Here is a 19,644-nt window from a genome sequence, read left to right as displayed (position 1 = left end):
TTAAACGAGTACTGACAGAAAATTTTGAAGGCGAGGTAACTTGTGGGTTAGACTTGTGTGGACACACACGCGTCATCTACAAATATCAACAGATAATATAGCCTACAACATATCTAAAATCAATCTAAAGTGCGTGTCACGCCACTGCACGTGAAACGCGCTTTTGGCTTTTGTGTGAACAACCAACCGCCACCTGCGTCACGAGTTTGTGTTGGCTGCCACGATCCTCGTGAACGCTCTCTCCTAGCAGACCTTTTCAATGCAAAGAAGGGGCAGACTTGCATGGGACTACAAAGGCTGACGTCCTTGCCTCAGTAATGCATTTTTGGGGGGTCACGCATATTTACAACATCTCAGGGGAAGCGTTCGTTGAAGAGAGTTGTCAGTGCAGTGCTCATGTGCACTCATGTGCTCACGTAGCCAGCTATGTTTACATGAAAACCACTCTGGGTCCCGCCTCACTTAGCGCTCACTGAAACCAAAACTGCGACTGGGGGCTATAAAAACTATAAAAACATCTTCAAATAACTGACCATTGCATACTCCAGGAAACACGCTTTCCAGCCATGATAAGTGGGTCGTTAGCTACTTATTGCGACAGAAAAAACGAGATGCGAAATTTTTGTGTCAGTGCTCCTTTAAGGCCTCATGCATTTTCTTTTTTTTGCCATACTGGTGACTACTTCTAGTTCAGACAAGCATGGCACCTGCTTGCGGCGGTGCATCGTGGGCAGCCACAATAGTACTTATAGGCACAAGATAATATAAGGCCTCTGAGATCATTCCCCTTCATGAGATCAGCCAATGGCCGCCACACACCCTTGCAGTGTAGTTGTGTTCACTTGCTGCATGGCTGGCAACACTGCTACAACAAAGAAAGACGGCGATTCTTGGCTGTTTTTCACTTGAAAATTGTTAGTTCCCGGTTGCGTAATGTGCAACAGTATTTCGCTTGCTTGTGCACACATGTTCACTGGATATGAGCAGCATTTTAAGATTTGTTCAAAAAATGTTACAGGGCCCATTTAATACACCAGTTGTAAGCCTGTCATGCATGTAAATAAATAATTTATTGCATAAATCTAGTCGTCTCTCAAATCGCCATGGCCAACCCATATCCATAGCCACCCAAGTAGTACTACTGAAATGCTTTTACGATATGGTAAAATTTCTCAGCAAGCTATGCATTCGACATGCCAAACAGACATATTTTAAAACACATAGGATACATTTTTTGGCAGCACACTGTAATCTTGATAAACAGGCATCAGCAGGTGCATATCCAGGCTCCTTTTTTTTTCGTTTCAGAGAAAAAGGGAAGCAGGGTGTCTGAGATTATCAATAATGACGTGATAATTGCACAAGTGCTTATGAGCAATACTGCTACTAATGATAATAATAATAAAGTATTTATTAACATCCCTGTGAGCATCCCGACAGCTAGTTGGGAGAAGGACTTTTGGAACCTGTCAAGTGCTGCATGCTGGTACTGCACACACAAACTTCAAGCGGAGGGGTTTCAGGACATCCAGACATCACCCTTGCATCCACATATGAACATGGATGTGTTATGGCCAAAATTAAATTTGTCTCACCACTGTTTTGAGTGCTATGAATATACATTTATAACAAACATTGCACATGGCAAAGCAGTTGCATTATAAATCAAGTGCACAGCACTTACAAGTTGCACCAAACCAGAAAAGCAAAACGCAAACAATTTTTCTTCTGTCACACTGCATGATGCCTTTGCAACGAAATGAGACATGGCATTGGGCAGCATGGTGCCAGATAATTTGCTGCTCTCGGGACAGATGCAGTAGCTCTTGCATCATTAAACACCGCGTATCATTATCATAGTCATCTGACAGGTCACAAAGCAATCTGCACTTCTTGGTCAGGTAAGCTGGGCTTCCAGAAAGCTGCTGCAACTTGGTTAACCGTTGTCCGTGCTGGCAACCTGCAAGAGAAACAGCAGCGTAACTTAAGCTTGGAAGACAGACAGATAGCCTTTACCAGGCTTACAAATGTTTGTTTTTATTCTAAATATATTGTAGCGATGGTGCTAGTGGATACCACTCATAAAAGTGTAACAGTCAGGGGTATGGCAGTTACCTCTCATCCTGGCACATTGTAGTGCTAGATCTCAACGCATATGGGGCACATGCAGCACTGCTACTAAAGCCCCTCTATATTTCACAAGTAGTGAAAGGTCCTGATTTACCGCCGCGCCCTGCAAGAGGGCAGTTGGCGACATGTGACCTTTTCACCTTCACGCCTTGCCAAAAGGGTCCAGTGGCGGCAGCGCAGTGCCGGCAATAGGTACGGATCACTGTGTTTTCAAGCGTGGAGTTGGGTGATTTTAGCAAGTAGAGAGTACCTCATGCACCTCTGTCGCATTGTTGTTGCAAACTAGAAGCATTTATGTACCTGAAGTTGAGTGGACGCAAGAATTCTGCGTTTGAATTGAATGTTTGGAGCATGATGGGCTAATATGTCAGGTCTCTATGCCTTCGGTTGCCTCACGACACGGAGGACAGAAAAAAGATTTTTTTTTTCCTCGCGGTGACAAAAATATACTATGAAGGAAGGTATGGCCCAACAAAATCAGTCGCAAGAAATTTGTTCCCACAGAAAACACCCAGCTATGCGAAGTAAGTGATTTTGTAATGGTTATAACTTCAAGCAGCCTTTCGCCTGGCCAGCGTGCTTTTGTTCGTGCATATGCATGAGCATTATCTCAGCAACGCTATTATTGCTTTGGCATTCTTTATGCCGTAGATTTGTGCGTAGTAGTCAATGCAGAGTCGCACCCCCGTATCTCTAACATTAAATTGCTCGGAACCCAATACAGCTAGCTGCCTTTGTTTTTCTCACCGGGGAGGCTTCAACACTACAAGCTCACAGGGAAATGAGCGTTTGGGATTACTTTTCTGCCACACCTTGCCGTGTTTTTCCGCAGTGCTGCGTGCGAGATCGATTACTAAGGCTTCTTCATTGAAGCATTCCGCATGATATTTTCTCTGGAGGAGCACAATGCTTTTCAGAAGTTCGAATAAATTATACTGCAAGACACTGGGAGGAATAAACTGGAACCATACAAGCCGCACCAAGCATCTTTGCTAATTTGCCAAGGCAGAAGGAACGGAAGCCAGCCTGCAGTGCTCACAACAAAACTTCCAAAGAAAAAGTTTGTTATGAATTCATGCATAAAACCCAGTTTTTGGATAAGTGCTGCTTCTTTATTCTCTTGTATCTCTACAAAAAGCCACCTAACTCAGCTTTTCTGGTCGTAATCTGGTTTTAGGGCCTGTAGGTGTATACATACCCCAAATTTATTTGAAATTGCATTGGGTAACATTGCAACATACCTTTATATCTGCGGGACACGGAGGAGGCGGAGGTAGTAAAAGGGGACGGCTTCGGATAAATGCACGTCGTTAAAAACGGTTAAACATTAAAATACACGAGGCAATAGTGGGCATGCTATATTTCCTAGATCTTGTAAGGTACTCAAGTTGCTGATAGTATTCCTCAAATGCTGTGCAACTGCATTTGTGAAAAATCTCCCCTTCTCCTAAGTAAATGTCTTGAGAGTATAAACAAAATAAGCTTAGTTAAAAATACCGTGTAACAGCGGGAAGACTTCCGAATGCTGACAAACACAGCCAAACCAATAATAGCACGTATTTTGCGCTACGCACTACAAGTGCGCTAGGTGCCCAATGAAGTTTCCGAAAGTAGCAGTACGCTCACCACCTGCCTATTTTATTCTGACTAGAAAACAAGCACTTTTAGCTCACCCAAATAGCACCTGTACTTCAAGTTACACTGAATGTCAAAATATGCAAAGAAAAAAAAAATAAATGTCCTGCATGACAGCTGCTGTAGGGAACCCGCTTGGAACCTGCTTCAGAAATGCAAGCATTTTTATTTTTTTTTACCTTTAACATGCTCCGTGCTCGTTAAAGTTATTGTCTCTGTAGTCTGATAATTGATGAGCACCTTAGGCCACAAATGTTAATAATTTAACGGTTCAAGCGAGCACAGAGTTCGGCTTCAGACGCCCGCAATATGCACGGGAGCGAGCGGCGCGTCGTCTGCTATCGCTGCTCCTTGGACCCCTCGAGAGGGCGCGCGTGTAGTTGTCACTACCTTTAAAAATACAGGGACCTTAACTGCTACAGATGTGCCTGTTACAAGCCACATTGTGAACTTAGCGAAGCACCAAACACTACCTTAACACATACACTCGCTGTGACAGATATACGCCCTAAAGCACATAGTTTTTTTTTAATACAGCAAACAGCTTTCTGGATACGGCCATTTACTTACAATAGCAATCATAGTCAATTTTATGGCACAACTTTCATTTGCTTTTAGTAAGAAACTGTTACAGCCTGTTTGTTCCGTAATGACCTAGGCCACTTGCAGAAGTGGCACGGTGTAGGACAGATTCTTTAAAATGTTAGCTGATAAGAGGAAAGGAATCGCACATGCAGACCAACACCGAAGGCAGTGAAGTCAGAGAAGTGCACAGAAGAAACTGGCATGCTCCTACAGACCACGCTACAATAAATAGCAAAAGCTTCTTTCTTCATTTCTTATTGGTTTACAAGAATGCACAGGCACACAGAACGCTAGAGGAAGCATTTTGAGAAAATGTAGCATCTACAAGGCTGAGAGCACATTCACTCTTGACAACTTCTAAACTTTTTAAGTCATCCTTGTCGTGTAGCCTACTGCTTGGTTATCACTTGGGCTCCTTGTTTTCGGATAAATCCGAAAGAATCCGATAAACACTCAGCGGTAAAATTTTTGGCAATTCAGGTTTATCCAATATACTCAGATTTTAACAGCCAATATGACCCTGTTCTGTTTTTTATCGAAAGGGCATGTTCTAAGCAGTCATTGATACATCGGCCGGTTAGGCCGATACAGACTTTACCTCACGTCAACAGTGTCTCATAGACCGCACCCATCGCACAATTAACACAGGGCTTATCGAGCACGGAGTGAGAGACGTCAACTTATGTAGGGTCCCCGGGACCACGAGAAGACATCTTGATTTACGGTCCCCTGGCGGCACTGGGGCACACCAGACGAAATGGAATACACGGACCTTGTAAAGTATGCTTGCGTCTATTGCAACAAGCTTTAAGGTTGTAGTATGCACAAACGTAAGTGTTTTGCATTCAAGTATATTTGTGCTTGTGTGTAATATGTAGAGCTGTGCGAATAGCAAAATTTTGGGTGCGAAGCGAATTCGAATATTGAAGTGTGAGTGCGAATCGAATCGAATATTTTTCGAATATTTCTCGAATATTTCTAGAATATTTTTCGAATACTTCGAAATTAAATTGCAGAAAAAAAAAAGTTAGAGAGGGTTCCTAAGCATATTCTTATGAGATAGCAACATGAAAGTGTTTCTTTTCGCTAGGTTGATGAAGCACTGGCAGGGTGGTGTTTCATAGTTGTCTTATCAAGAATGAGGCAATGTAGAGGCCGAATTGTATTTATGTACATGATTTGGAGCAACCAAAGTGTTGCTGACAACACTTTACACGTGATAGGCAAAGATGCCATTTCCTCAGCCTCTCCTCCTCTTTCAACTTCTGTGAAAGCCCAACTGATATGGCGGACAAAAGTGCGCTCCCTTCAAGTCCGGAGTTCCAAATCTGCCTCGTAGACGTCGATATATAAGAACATCTGAAATTTTGGATGCTAAAAAGCTTCGGCTTCCGATTTTTCGGACTTCCTGCCCAAATTTCAGGTCCAGAACAGTATTAATTGAGCCCCAACCTCTGCCACATCTTTTATCTCCATGTTGGAACCAGCGTTTTCTTGAGTTAGTACATTTGCGACCGTAGCAGAGCTTGAAAGGCAGCTTTGCCGCAATACTGGTAAGTGATGAGGTGAAGCATATTGAAAATCTAGGGACCACTTCCAATCGGACGTTGACTGTGTCTTGGCAAAGTTCGACCGTAACGGAGCTTGAAAGGCAGCTTTGCCGCAATACCGGGGTGTGATGAGGTGAAGCATATTGAAAATCTAGGGACCAATCGGACGTTGACTGTGTCTTAGCAAAGTTCGACCGTAACAGAGCTTGAAAGGCAGCTTTGCCGCAATACCGGGGTGTGATGAGGTGAAGCATATTGAAAATCTGAAGGGGTCACTTTCAATGTTACGTTGACTATATTTGTTTTTGGGAAGTTCGAATAGTTCGAATAGTAAAATTCCAGTGCGAATCGAATCGCAAACACTATTCGAAAAATATTCGAAATTTCGAATATTCGCACATTTCTAGTAATATGTTTTTGTGCATTCAAGCCATCCAGACAACTGAAATATGCTTCGTGTGTTCTGGTGTTTTCGTGTTCAGATATTATTTCATCTAAGATATTGGAGTAGTGGGAATAATGAGAAATCAAACTCCGAATTTTGAAGAATCTGGGATTCGCAAAAGCACCTAATTCAGAACTCCGATAAACGCCTAATTTACGCAAAAAAATAAACTATGAAAAAACACCCTCCAAACTTCAAGAAAAATAAACTGCGAAAACTTGGAGCCCTAGTTATCACTAATGGTTCAGCAGTTAGGTACATGATAGATATGTGGCACTTGCCTCACCTCACATCTCTTCTTGCCAGAATGCAAGGAAGCTGACATGCGCAGCCCTAACAATTCGCTAATCACAGTGGCCATTAAGCGATTTCTGATTTAGCGATTTAGAATAAACATTTCGACCAGACTGGATCCTAACCACATAACTAGGACTGTGTTCGAACAAATCGAGGCAAAAAATGGCTATGGGCTCAAAACTCTAATCAGAGTATTCGATACCAAAGGGCACGCACTTAGAAGGATTCCTGGCATGCTCAGTGGCTTTTAGCGATCAATTTTTTTTTTTTGCGACAAAGTGGTTGCAGGCGACACGGAGCCAAAAGAATGAAGCTTAGACAAATCCATGTGCTACCCATCATTCATTCCCATGCTGGCCGAAGCACCATGCGTTGCAGCTCCCATAGACACTAGCACCAGAATTCCCTCTAGTGTGTTATCAGGAAAACTCTGGGCTCTTCAAGGCATCAACTGCCTAAACTTAGCATGTGTGTGTGTGTGTGTGTGTGTGTGTGTGTGTGTGTATGCCTTCTACAATCATTCTCAAGCAACAAAGGTAGGCAGTTGCAGCCTTGAAGGCTGTGACATACACACACTGACGAAGGCAGCTGCTGCCTTGAAGAAGACAAGCCCACTTGTCGAAACGTTGGCTCCAGCGACACCCCGTGTTCAAGGATTGTTCATCTCTTCAAGTTTCGATCTTCTCCTGAATTTCTGCCTTGCTTAGCACAAACCCTGTTACTTACGTATGCACAGCTTATTGAGCTGCAGTTCCACTCTGCTGAAATTTCTTATGATGCCCAGTTCAGCACTAATGTGAACAACTGTTGAACTTCAAAAGGACAGACTATTGAACACTGAAACGGCTGCATTCTTCAAGCAATAGCTGTTTCCAGGAATCATGTGCCAGGTTCCCACGAAATTCCTCCATGCCTGGTTATCAACGTCTCGAAGAGCGAGTTTGGCATCGATTCCCTCGATTTCCTCGGGCACTGAGTTGATCTACGTGGCATTCAGCCTGTCTCACTCCGCGTTCAAGTCATTAAAGATTACCCACAACCGTCGACCACAAAGAAATTGAATTCCTAGGCCTCATCAATTACTACCGCTGTTTCATTCCTCATTGTGCTTCCATCTTGCAGCTGCTGCACAGTCTGCTCTCTGGAAAGCCCCAAGCTAACACATCTATACTATGCACGAATGCTGCCGAAAGTGCTTTTTCCACTGCTAAAAATGCTCTCGCTTCCGCCACTCCTCTTGCGCACCCGAAACCAGGTGCGCCAATTTCCGTCATGGTGGACGTGTCCGCCATAGCTGTTGGCACTGTTTTTCAACAGCTGGTTGACAAGGCTTGGCAGCCCATATCCTTCTTCTCGAGGAAGCTGACAGTGCAAGAAACTCGCTATGGCACTTTCAGATGCAAACTCCTGGCAATCTACCCCGCAGTCCGCCACTTCCATCACAACCTCGAAGGTTGCCGGTTCTTTATTTTCACCGACCACAAGCCACGCGAAATTTGCCAGCTCACCTATATTGCCAATCTCACTACTGACATTCGACATATCAGTGGTTCCACCAATCCCATTGCTGACGCCCTGTCAAGGATTCAAATCAACGCAACCCAAGCACCTCGATTTCATGCACCTAGCTACTGCTCAGCGCACAGACCTCGAACTTCCGACCCTCTGAACTGCGAACAACTCCCTGCGCTTCGAAGAGGTTTTACTACCTGGCTGTGACTACACTATCAGTTGCGACGTGTCTACCAGGTCAGCCTCGACCGTACGTCCCACAACAATTCCGACAAGTTTTCGATGCTCTACGCTCCTTATCACACCCAGGAGTGCGAGCTACACAACGTCTCGTCACCTCCCGCTACCTATGGCCCTGCATGAATGCTGATGTCCGTTGCTGGGTGCAGTCGTGTATCCAGTGCCAGCATGCCAAGGTTAACAGACACACCATGAGCGCGCTGGATCATTTTCCACCACCAGACGTTCATTTTGGCCATGTTCACGTCAACATTGTGGGTCCGCTACCACCTTCTATGAACCAACGTTACATACTCACTTGTATCAACCGATTTACCCACTGGCCGGAAGCAACACCGCTAAGCAACATCGCTGCAGAATCTGTTGCACAGGCTCCAGGTGTACACAAACACCTGAATCGCTCGTTACGGCGTGCCACACACCACAACGACAGACCGAGGGAGACAATTCGAATCGTCCCTCTTTCAGGCTCTCTCCTGCCTTCTAGGCGTAACACACATACGAACTACAGCTTACCACCCCAGTTCGGACGGCATGGTGGAACGCTTCTACCGTAACTGAAGGCATTACAGCGTGTGCAAGACTCAACAATTCCATGGACAGAGCGCCTGCCTCTGGCTCTACTAGGTCTTCGCACTGCGGTGAAAGAAGACACACAGTGCCCATCTGCAGAGCTGGTTTTCGGCATGACACTTCATGGTACCCGGCGAGTTCTTTGCCTCGGAACCGACATTAGCTGAGCTACACTCTTACGCCGACCGCCTGCGAACTACTATGGCACTGTTGTACCACCGCCGTTGCGTCATGATTGCAAGACCGTTTATATGAGCCCATCATTACTCCATGCCAGCCATGTCTTCATCCGTGCTCCATTACAAACACCTTACGATGGTCCTTTTAAAGTCCTCAAGCGCGACCCTAAGTACTTCACTCTCCTTGTTAACGCACGCGAAGAAACGATCTCTATAGACCGTTTGAAACCAGCTCACGTGGACGCTGGCAACGCCATCTCAAGCAACTAAACCACTCGATGGCAATGCCTTCATCGCTAGGGGGGGAGCCACATAGTGGGCATCGGACATGCGATAGCGCTGTAGTGGACAGTGTGCTCCAGTCCGCAGAAAAAGACGAAGAGACAGAGAAGCTCTGTCATGGCTGCGACACCAGCTTAGTTACCCTGCAAATAAATGTCTGCTTCCTTCGAGCCTTTTGTTCCCACAGCTGCATCTCCAAAAAATGCAGCCTTGTAGTGATTTCCAGTCAGCACTAGCATGTGCAAGCTACGCATCTCTCTTTGCAGTCTTACTAGAGATGGTCACAAATTGCTTGGAAATTCAGTGTTTTCTCAGGTCCCTCAACCTGCAAACGTTCGTGGACAAGAGCACAACAACAACAAATAAAGAAACAGCATTACAGACTGACCTTATCATTGTGTACTGTGTGATTGACTTGCGTTGATGCTTGGGTGCCATCTGTTGCTGAAAGCAGGATCGTGAGTGTGCCTTCAGGGGAACAGTATGTCTGGCAGGCCTGCGTGTGCAAGTGAAGAAAGTGAATTGCCCATCAGAATCAGGTGTGAGAAGGAAGCATAAGTAACAGCCCGTGCTCGCTTCCCACAGCTGTATTGCAATATTTATATCAGCCTCCAAAAAATATAATAACCTACCTGAGCAAAGAAAGCAAGCAGTGGCCATGATGCATGACCAAGAATGAACAGCACTTCGATTTTGGCAACTAAGTTGTGGTCACGCCTGCCTGACAACGCTGTAGCAATGAGGATGAATGGGCTAGAGCATGTTTTGCAAAAAGAATTTATTCTTAGGAGGACCAACACCCGGTCAGAACATGTGATTTGATACTGGTGAAAATGAAAAGACCATGAATTACAGTGACAGATTCAAACATCATTCTTGCCATTTGAGTAAGATTATATTCTTAAATTGCATTGAAAAGTCACAAAAAACCTGTATGTCAAGCAGCCTAGTGGAAAAGCCTTGATGCTGTTTTCCACCTCTCAAAGTTACATGGACAGCGTACATTAAAGGGACAGAAGTAAGGCCTGCACTACCTAGTATATCAGAGCCTCACATTTCTTTATTTGTGCTGTGTGACACAAGAAGTGAATGGCGAGGTTCTGACACAGTCCAGGTATACATTTGCAAAAAAAAAAAAAAACGCAATGCACTGAGAAAGCTGAATTAGAAGCAGTGTCACATGTTCATGTTCTACTAGTATTAGTATCTGCCGCATTTCGTTGTCATCGGCGCGGCCTTCGGCGCTGGCTGTGAGGGCACCGTTGCATTTAACTCAGATCTTTTGAGACAGCAGAGCATAAAATAAAGCAAGTCTCAAGATAAAAATGAACATGCGCACAAAAAACGCTTTACCGCAGATGCATTCGACAGAATGGCGGCGATACAGGAACTGGAATGTAGGATGTTTGCGATGTCGATACGATTTCCCACAGTTGACCAGTGCCTCCACGATCAGCATTTCCAATTGCAAATCTCTGAGGCATTAAGTAGCGATCAAAATAAAGCCTCACAGATCACCAATTAGCTTTTGTTTTGCTTTCTGAGGCCATACTCTGTATGGTACGGGTGCCGGAGGAGATAATGGCTCGCGATTCGGCATGCGCGACAGTCTCGGACAGTCTCGGATTATCGAATGTAGATCTCGAAGCTGTCTGAAATATCGGTCATCTTTACACATTACTTCTATGGGGTCATCGCCGGTGCCGCGTGACTGTCCGAATTACCGAGCACGTCCGAATTATTGGTGTCCGATTTATCGGTCGGCGACTGTACTACTACTAGTCTTTCACTGGTATTGCTGCTCGTGTAGCTGAGAGCACGGTTCCATTCATGGCAATAACTGAAAAATTTCAGCACTTTTATCCTAGCATCCTTCAATTGTCAGATCTGACAATACGTCAAGGCCAATGTCATACATAATGCTGTCGAAGACACCTCCACAAAGTTATGATCGGGCGTGAAAGGCAGAATTTTTAAGGCAAAAATTAGTATTTGCAATTCCACAGCGAAGGTGTATCAGCGCTTGTTGCTAACATTATCATGTTAAAAGATGTTTGCAGATCTTTTGTGCAGTCAATTTGCTTAAATGTGTGCACTTTTTTTTGTTCCTTCATATACTACTGTTAAAACATTTGCTCAATCAATATTTGTTATGTAGTAATCATAAGCATGCTTCTTATTATGCAAACCTCCCTCATAGATATGTGTCTGTGTGTCCATGTGTGTGTGCATGCGTGTGTATATATGTATACAAACTTGCATCAACACAAATTATGTTGTGAATCAGTGCAGGTGTACTGGAACACGCCGCTCTTGCCATACTATACAGCAAAGAAAAGACCAGCGTGCTTTAGCACTGTAGCAAATGGCGCAAAGCACTTCCCGTGGTACCCTGTGTGCCTGTGCACTTCGCTTCTATGTGTGGCTGCACCGGATGCACTGGCACTCAGCGGAGCATGGCAATGCTGAGCAGTGTTTGCCCTTAGTGGACGACCCTGTACTTACATGCAAATAAGCATGCTAGGCCAGAGCACCCCTCACAATTAATTCACCGCTTTCTCAAAAGCGAGGTAGGGAGAGGTGTATGTAGCGAAGCGTTCGAACTTGATAATGGGTCGTCCTCTCGAACACCTTCTAGTGGGTCGCCCTCTTCGGCTCGAAGAGAACGCAGCTCGCGCTGAGAGTCGGCCCCGCCTTGACTGTCGCTGTATCGTCGAATATCGTCGCCGCTAATAAACCTCTTTATATGTACATTAAGATATGCTCCCGCACACAACATAGTTACTTGTGATAACAGTACTGCCCTGCTTTCTTTTTGCACCAGCTATACGATATACTAATTGTCACAGTGACTGTATGGATTCATAAATGAAATATTTTACAGGAGCTCGGTTGCTGTCTCCTTGCCAGTCAAGTATTGCACTATCTGCTGAATCGACCCAGTTGCTGTTCTGTTAGGAACACATGAAGCATGCACTGTTTTCTACAAAAAGCAAACCTAGAATGCCTATGCAACAGAAACAAAAAAGAAAGAACTGCTCACTTACAGCATCAGCCAGTGCCAAAGGAGGAACCCTCGTCGCAATCGTCACCGCACATTTGGGAGATCGCCGGCCAAGAGAGTTGCTGGGTGACGGGACTCCAGCATGTTTCCGAAACTTGCAAGTGATGGTGAATAATTTGTGGCTCATGCATCGCTTTCTGTGGCACCCGCTACCGTGAGCACACGTCCCTTGTCCGATTGGCGTCACTTTGCAGCAGCCCACAGGATGTTGCCATTCATCAGGATGTGGATCCAATCTGCACTGAACACACGAGGAACATGGCAGAGTTTCTAGCCCGCACGATTGTTTATGCCAAATTAATCTGGCTGCCCATAACTGTGCAGCATGATTAAGCGTCGTTAAATGCAGCAAAGAAAGATGCACGTGGCGTGAAGGCTGACAAAGACAGAGGACCCTTAATAATAATAATAATATCTGGGATTTTACGTCCCAAAACCATGATATGATTATGAGAGACGTCATAGTGAAGGGCTTCGCAAATTTCGACCATCTGGTGTTCTTTAACGTGCACTGATTTCAGAGTGCACGGATCTCTGCCATTTCGCTTCCATCGAAATGCGACCACCACGGCTGGGATCGAAGCCGCGACCTTCGGATCAGCAGCCGAGCACCATAACCGCTGCTCCAGCGCGGTGGACAGGGGGATCCTTAATGAAGTTGATGATAATATTGTGATATGGGCTATATGATCGCTGAGGTTGAGCATATCGACATACTTCGCCTCCACAGTCATAGATCAATATACGAGATTACCTACCTAATTGTTGAGGAGGAGGACATCAATGCGCTTGGTGACACGCTCGTAGTTTTGTACACCCTCTCGTGCTTGGGCCAATTTTCCACAGTGTTGAACATAAGAAATAAAAAACTTTGTGCACCCATAGTTGTCATCATGTTTTTTTGGCAGTAGCGGCCGTAAACAGCCTACATCTGCCCACTATGAAGAACTCGTGTCATGAAACATGTAGGAAGAACCCATGACATGTAAGCTGTGCAGCCATGTTCAGAGGTGTCGTCACATCACTGTCAGTCAGTGCTGCTGCCATCATCACATTATCATTGTCGTCTGTTATGTTCGTCATTCCATATTCTAGACACGATAAGCTTCTTGTTTTGCGACGTCACAATGCCAGGAGCTGCCAAGAGTGCACCGGTTGTCCCGGTAAAGTCGTTGAAGCCCATACAGTGACTTCGTCAAAAGCTGAAGAAGTGGCACTTTCTATTGTGTGCTTGTCTAGCAAATGCAAGGGAACCCACTCTCCCCTGCCACGCAGTCAACCATCGAAGGAATGCGACTTCTGGCAAGATGTTCAGTCTGTGTGCATCTGTCAGTGGTGCCCAGTGGCTCAAATCATCTTGTTTTTTCAGCATTAAGCTTGAATGGTGTGCCATTTGCAGTGACCATTCATGCTAGGTGATGCAGTTAACTATGTCTTGCACTCTTGAGAGATCGAGGCTCCATGGCGCAAACACCGAGTCAATCGCTCTCCACAGGAGAAATAAACACAAGAGAAAACATCTTCTGTCAGTACTTCTTCAAAAGTAGGATCTTTCGGCGGTGCTGGTTCACCTTACAACAAATAGGAAAATGCCATACAGCCGTGGTCGGCACATCACTACAGTAGACTCTTTTTAAACGGAACCCGAAGGGATCAGGAAAATGTGTTCCATTTAACACGAGTTCGGTTTATTGAGAGAGGAGCCAGGGTGCAGAATTCAAGCATGAAACCAACCATATTAAGGAGGGCAGTTGTTCCGTTTAAGATATTTCCATTTACTGAGAGTCTACTGTATTTTAATGTGCAGATCCTGTATTAGCCGCTGTAATTATCTCGCCATGTTACCGTGCACATTGAGCCACTCAAGTAGGTTGTGGTACATTTAACATGGAATGGCGATACGGTAGAATGACCGGTACGGTATTACCGTCACTGCTAGAAACACCTTTAAAGCGTGCCAGCTCGGCCATTTTTACCTTTCAGTCTGTTCCGGTTTATGTACTTCCCTGTTGTACACAGGCGGGAAGATGGTTGGGATGTATGCCGGGTGATGGATTATGTCGCTCTTCCGTTTGCCGACAAAGTGCTCGCTGCAGATCCGTGTGTTTTCCCTCGGCTCCCACGGAGTGCCATCGGGGCTGAACAGGCAGTACGGAAGAAAAAAGTAAATAACAGATGCTGTCAGCAATGCTGCAGAAAAAATTCCTTTCTGAAGCCGATTTTGTACTGACAAAAAAAAAACACACAAAAAAGCAAAACAGATTAGCTACTTTAAGCAGCTGCATCCAACAAGTTCAAGAGAAGCATTTTTAAAAGTTGCAACGAAAACAATGCACAAATGCTGCAAGATACAGCTAATCCTCACAAAAAAAAAGAACAGAGAAAGAAAGTAAAAAATAAGTTAAATGTCATACAGGTTCAGAACTTAAAGGAGCCCTGCAACATTTGTCGAAGTAGTTACCGAATGACCCCACTATTGAAGTTCATGTCTCATGAAACAACTGCCACAAAAATTTATCGAATCTGTCAAGTAGGAGGAGACTTACAGAAATATGTCGCACCCTTTAAGCACTTTCTCTCTCCTTTCGTCCAAACGAGCATGCTAAAACCTACACAGGGGGAAGAATGGCCAGAGGGCAAGAAGCTACAATGCATCATGACCTTGAGCACTCTTTCTTTCTTTTAATGAACAGCTCACTTTTCACACGACCACGAGCGCACTGGTGTAGTTCTATATTGTGTGCAACTCTAGCACTACAGAGAGCGGCGTGGATACATGGTGGCACCCTACGTCACCTATGCCGCTCATAATGCCAAAACAGCCAATAACTGTGTTCGTGCTGCAGTCTATGGCATCATTTGTCAAGAGAAGGGCGAGCACTTTATATCTGACTGAGAAACTTAATTGTAAGTTTCCAGCTGAGGGCTGCTCTATAATGTTTGTTTGGCTTGCATGTTCACACAAGCCTCGAATACCGATCAGTAGCATTTTCTGACCACATTCAAAAGGTGTTGCCAGGCCCCTTTAACTGTGAAATACATCAAGAGCGACTCATGAAGAGCCCTCGAAGCAGAGGTTATTCATGCCCTCCATTGACGGGCTAGCAGACGAAGGGAATTTCCTTTCTGTCTAGCCTTGCACGTCACACAAGGGTTCACATTGTTGTACAAATAAAAATTACTATTATTATTATTATTATTATTATCATTATTATTTTTATTTCTCACTCTCTTATCACAGACGATGCTTCAGCGGTGCTCAGAGAATGTGTCACTATCAATAATACATTCAATCACTTAATTTGCTCCTGAAATCAGTTTTCATTCCGACTGCATACTGTACACTGACAATTGTTGGCAGCAAATACAAGGCACATGACATGCAGGGTTAAGCTGTCTGCTTGAATTGGCTGAGCATCAACATGTGGATGCCTTCAACGTTGCCACTACTACATAGCAAAAAAGTACTTTACACTTTTTAAAACATCATAAGAGGTCTCTGTAGTGTGCACACACACGCGCGCGCACACGCACACACACACACACACACACACAAACACACCGGCTGTTTCAAGAAATGCGTCTGAAAATCCTAAAAAATAAGGAAAATGGAATATTACTTTTCCTGTCGTGGCAGACATGTCTAGATGACTAGAGTTATGGCAGTAAGTAAAGAAATAAAATGCACTATATTTCTCATTAGTGGAGACAGGCAGTCGGGTCAAATGGGGGAATCGAAGACCTTCCTGCAAAGGGCCCATTGCCACTTTGATATTTCGAAAAAAGCGGCCTCTGGTAATTATTGTACAGTGATGAAATTCTACTAAGTTCACCGGCGAAGCTGAAATTGGATTTCGACCACCTGGAGTTCTTTATCAGGCACTGACACATAGAGTTTCATATTGTAAGAAACTCTATGCACTGACATCACACAGTACGTGGGGCTCTACCAATTGGCCTCCATCGATATGGGACCACCGCCACCAGTATCTAGCCCGCGTCGTTTGGGTCAGCAGCCAGGCACCACAGTACCACCGTGGTGGTGGCTGTGCCAAGAATGTAAGAGCATGAAAGAGCAACCACTAAAGACTAATGACTCTTTGTGCTCATTCCTCCCCAACTTTCTTACTATAGCAGAAATAAAGTAAACAGAACGAATCAGCCTGGCTCTTTCAGTGTGCAATTCTGCAACCTTTCACACGATGTTTCCGTTCACTGTAACAATCAATTCTAAAATCGTCAGGTAACGTCGCTCGTTTTTTGTGAATGCAACGGCAGCAACTGTTCAAAACTTCCTTGGTGAGCACACAGGAGAGAAATATGGAGTACTGAAGTTGTTTGTGCACGTGATAGGTGTTAGTAAATGCCAAAATACTCGTGCCTGGGTCCTCTATGCAGCACAGCGTTCCACTGTCGCTGGGGCTAGGGAAAGGCACTCCCAGGGGTGCCAGAAAATAACTTAAAAGGTTGTCCCGTGTAATGTCTCAATTTGCGTCAACATCTGACACTGATATCAGCCCATAAAAACACTGCTCCAGTTCATCGGCAAACATCTGGTAGAGAGAGTGAAAGTTGGGCAAGTTGGTAATGCATTACAGGAAAAATGCAGCCTGCAGATGGACGAGACGAAGAAAGGTAACACAACACAAGCGCTTGTGCTTGTGTTAGCTTTCTTCGTCTCATCCATCTGCACACTGTATTTTTCCTGTAACATCTCGTAGAGCTCCATCGCGCCAGCATCCTTCAGCCATCATCATCAGCCTGACTGCACCCACTGAAGGGCAGAGGCTTCTTCATTGTTTCTCCAATTAACTCCGTCCTGTGCTTGCTGCAGTTAATATCATCTACCCACCTAACATTGTCTCCTCCTGGCATGCTAGCCTTCTCTTGCTTGTGCTTGATCCTGTTTACTGGTTAGATAAACATAGGCATGTGCATTGGGGGGAGGGAGTGCAAGATCTGCCTCGCACATTGCCTTAGTGGGGGGGGGGGTGCTGCAGATGAACCTTCGCCACCCGTGATGAGGAACCCTGCGCACGCCTATGGCCATAAAGACCGAAAGTTGACTGTAAAAGATGCCAGCGGATTTTCACATTCCCCAAAAAACAGGTGGTACCTGTAATGGAGTTTAATATAAACATGCATATTACTCTGCCGTGAAAGTAACGCTCATGCTACAACTGGAAAACTTTAGTGCACGTGAGCCAGACCTGTCCGACAGGTAAAAACATATCTGTCTCAATGTCATGAACTTATCTCTATATAGGTGTAAACTAGTTGGGTACAACTCAAGAAGTCGGGAGAGACTCTACCCAGATGACTAAAGCACAGCAGCCAATCGCTTCCACGACTAAAGAAATAGTCCAACTCATGCAGTCGGCAATGCCCTCCGAAGGCAGAATCACCAGCTGCTTGGCTCAAGATGCTAGCTTGGAGTGCACACTCGTTGGGGCAGGCCTTCGAGAGGGAATGCCACAGACTTCCAAAACTGTACAAGAGATTAACTGAGCTGCAGCTGTTACTATCTATTACCGCCACTTGAAGGCGGCTCCAAAAGATATGCCGAATTCTGCAAGTGGATTGTGTCCACGTGATCGAGCCACTGCTGTATGATGGTGATCAAGAAAAAGCAGTCAGTGTGCCAAGTGGTACACGTGTTCATTATTTTGGACGGTACCTGAATTGAAGACCACGGATAGCTGTGCTATAAAATTCTGAAACTTCCACTGACATCTCAATTGAAATTTTCTATCTGTTGTTTGGAAATGTGTAAATTAGCATTAATGGTTAGAGCTCGAGCACTTTACCAGTAATATAAATGGTTACAAGCAATTTGTTACTGAAATATGCAATTGAATTACAGCGAGTGTTATTGAGTACATATTAATTACAAAATATGTTACAAGCAATTAAGCTTATTTGTGGACACACACTCTTCACAGGTGCGACCTCAATGAGTAATGAATGACGCCGCACCTCTTAAACATTGAGTATGAACGCGTCTATACGTGATTATACAAGCAACACTGCAGAAGAAAAAAAATTAAAAATCAGGGAGCGGAGTTTGCCACCCCCGTCTCTCGCGGTGCAAAGTTTCGTGCTACCCGCAGCGGTGGTCTAGTGGTTATGGTGCTGGACTGCTAACCCGAAGGTCGCGGGATCGAATCACGGCCGCGGCGGCCGCATTTCCGATGGAGGCGGCAATGCTTGAGGCCCGCGTTCTCATATTTAGGTGCGCGTTAAAGAACCCCAGGTAGTCGCAATCGCCGAAGCCCTCCACTACGGCGTCCCTCATAATCATACCGTGGCTTTGCAAATTATGAACGTTTCTTGCTCCGTGTCGTGTGGCCGTCACTCAGGTGCTCTGCCCGAGCCCAACGCTACGCTAAATCACCATGGACATCCACATAAACGGGCTCTCTTTACACGCAAATTTGGAGGTTTGGAGCAGCGGTCGGAACCGGAATCAGCATCCACTCTGAGAATCATTCATTACTTGACTCTGCGGACTGCTTCGGTCCAGGCCCGCCGCCGCTCCCGCTCGTACCACTTGCCCGGGAATCGGTAGAACGTCGGCGCGTCTCGGCGTTCGACGTTGTGGCAGCCGACGACGCAGCAGTACCGACCGGTGAACTTCCTCTTTCTCGAAGACTTCGCTGCTGCCTTCAGTGCCATTCACTGTCGCAAGTGGCCCCGTACAACAGGGCGCAGCCACAGCACAGCAGCGAACGAATCTGCCTACGGACAAAGCGCAGAGTTTCATAGCTGTAAGAAACTATGTGGTAAAGAACGGTCACGATCCTACCCGTTAGATCTGCGCCTGACCGCTCGGCGTGAGCGGCGCTGCTGTCGGAAGCGAAAACGGGCCTTTTCTCACGCAGAGACTTTAAAAGCACAAGTGTGTAAGCGCGTTAAATAATTGAAACAAACGATATTTAAGCGAAGCTCTTCTAATAATTCACGGATTTCGGTGTGGTGCGCGGAAAACCCGGCGCCGGCGAGCGTACAGAAATGCAGCTTTGTCGATCGTAGCAATTTCTGATCTTTTATCGATAATAATAATTGTTGGGGTTTTACGTCCCAAAACTACGATATGATTATGAGAGACGCCGTAGTGAGGGCTCCGGAAATTTTGAACACCTTGTGTTTTTT

General features: G+C 45.3%; 1 protein-coding gene across 3 annotated transcripts; it reads right to left on the bottom strand.

Annotated features, from left to right (window-relative positions):
* Window positions 1-986: 986 nt before the first annotated feature.
* On the bottom strand, window positions 987-19,305 carry LOC119399335 (uncharacterized). 3 transcript variants are annotated; one of them, XR_005184796.2, is made up of 5 exons: window positions 18,989-19,298; window positions 14,469-14,630; window positions 12,476-12,733; window positions 9,817-9,924; window positions 987-1,960 (listed from the first exon to the last, which is right to left on the bottom strand). XR_005184796.2 is itself a non-coding variant. In XM_049417664.1 (5 exons), the coding sequence occupies exons 1-5, from the start codon at window positions 19,165-19,167 to the stop codon at window positions 1,937-1,939; spliced, it is 675 nt and encodes a 224-aa protein (XP_049273621.1). In that variant the 5' UTR covers window positions 19,168-19,305; the 3' UTR covers window positions 987-1,936. The 3 variants fall into 3 exon arrangements, 2 of the variants coding, with proteins under 2 accessions (XP_049273621.1, XP_037522080.1); XM_049417664.1 differs by having other exon boundaries at window positions 12,476-12,728; window positions 19,040-19,305; XM_037666152.2 differs by having other exon boundaries at window positions 12,476-12,728; window positions 18,989-19,299.
* Between the last annotated feature and the right edge of the window lie 339 nt (window positions 19,306-19,644).

The sequence above is a fragment of the Rhipicephalus sanguineus genome, chromosome 7 (genome assembly GCF_013339695.2).
Source record: "Rhipicephalus sanguineus isolate Rsan-2018 chromosome 7, BIME_Rsan_1.4, whole genome shotgun sequence".
Classification (NCBI taxonomy): Eukaryota; Metazoa; Arthropoda; class Arachnida; order Ixodida; family Ixodidae; genus Rhipicephalus; species Rhipicephalus sanguineus.
The sequence above is the reverse complement of the archived record's forward strand: the minus strand, read 5'-3'. Positions and strand labels throughout refer to the sequence as shown.

Coding starts and splice junctions, on each gene's coding strand:
- LOC119399335 (XM_037666152.2), bottom strand. CDS start 19,167: ATGGCACTGAAGGCAGCAGCGAAGTCTTCGAGAAAGAGGAAGTTCACC. Junction 12,729..14,468: donor AAACCGGAACAGACTGAAAG/GTAAAAATGGCC, acceptor TGTTCAGTGCAG/ATTGGATCCACATCCTGATG. Junction 9,925..12,475: donor CTTTGGCACTGGCTGATGCT/GTAAGTGAGCAG, acceptor TTGCACACGCAG/GCCTGCCAGACATACTGTTC.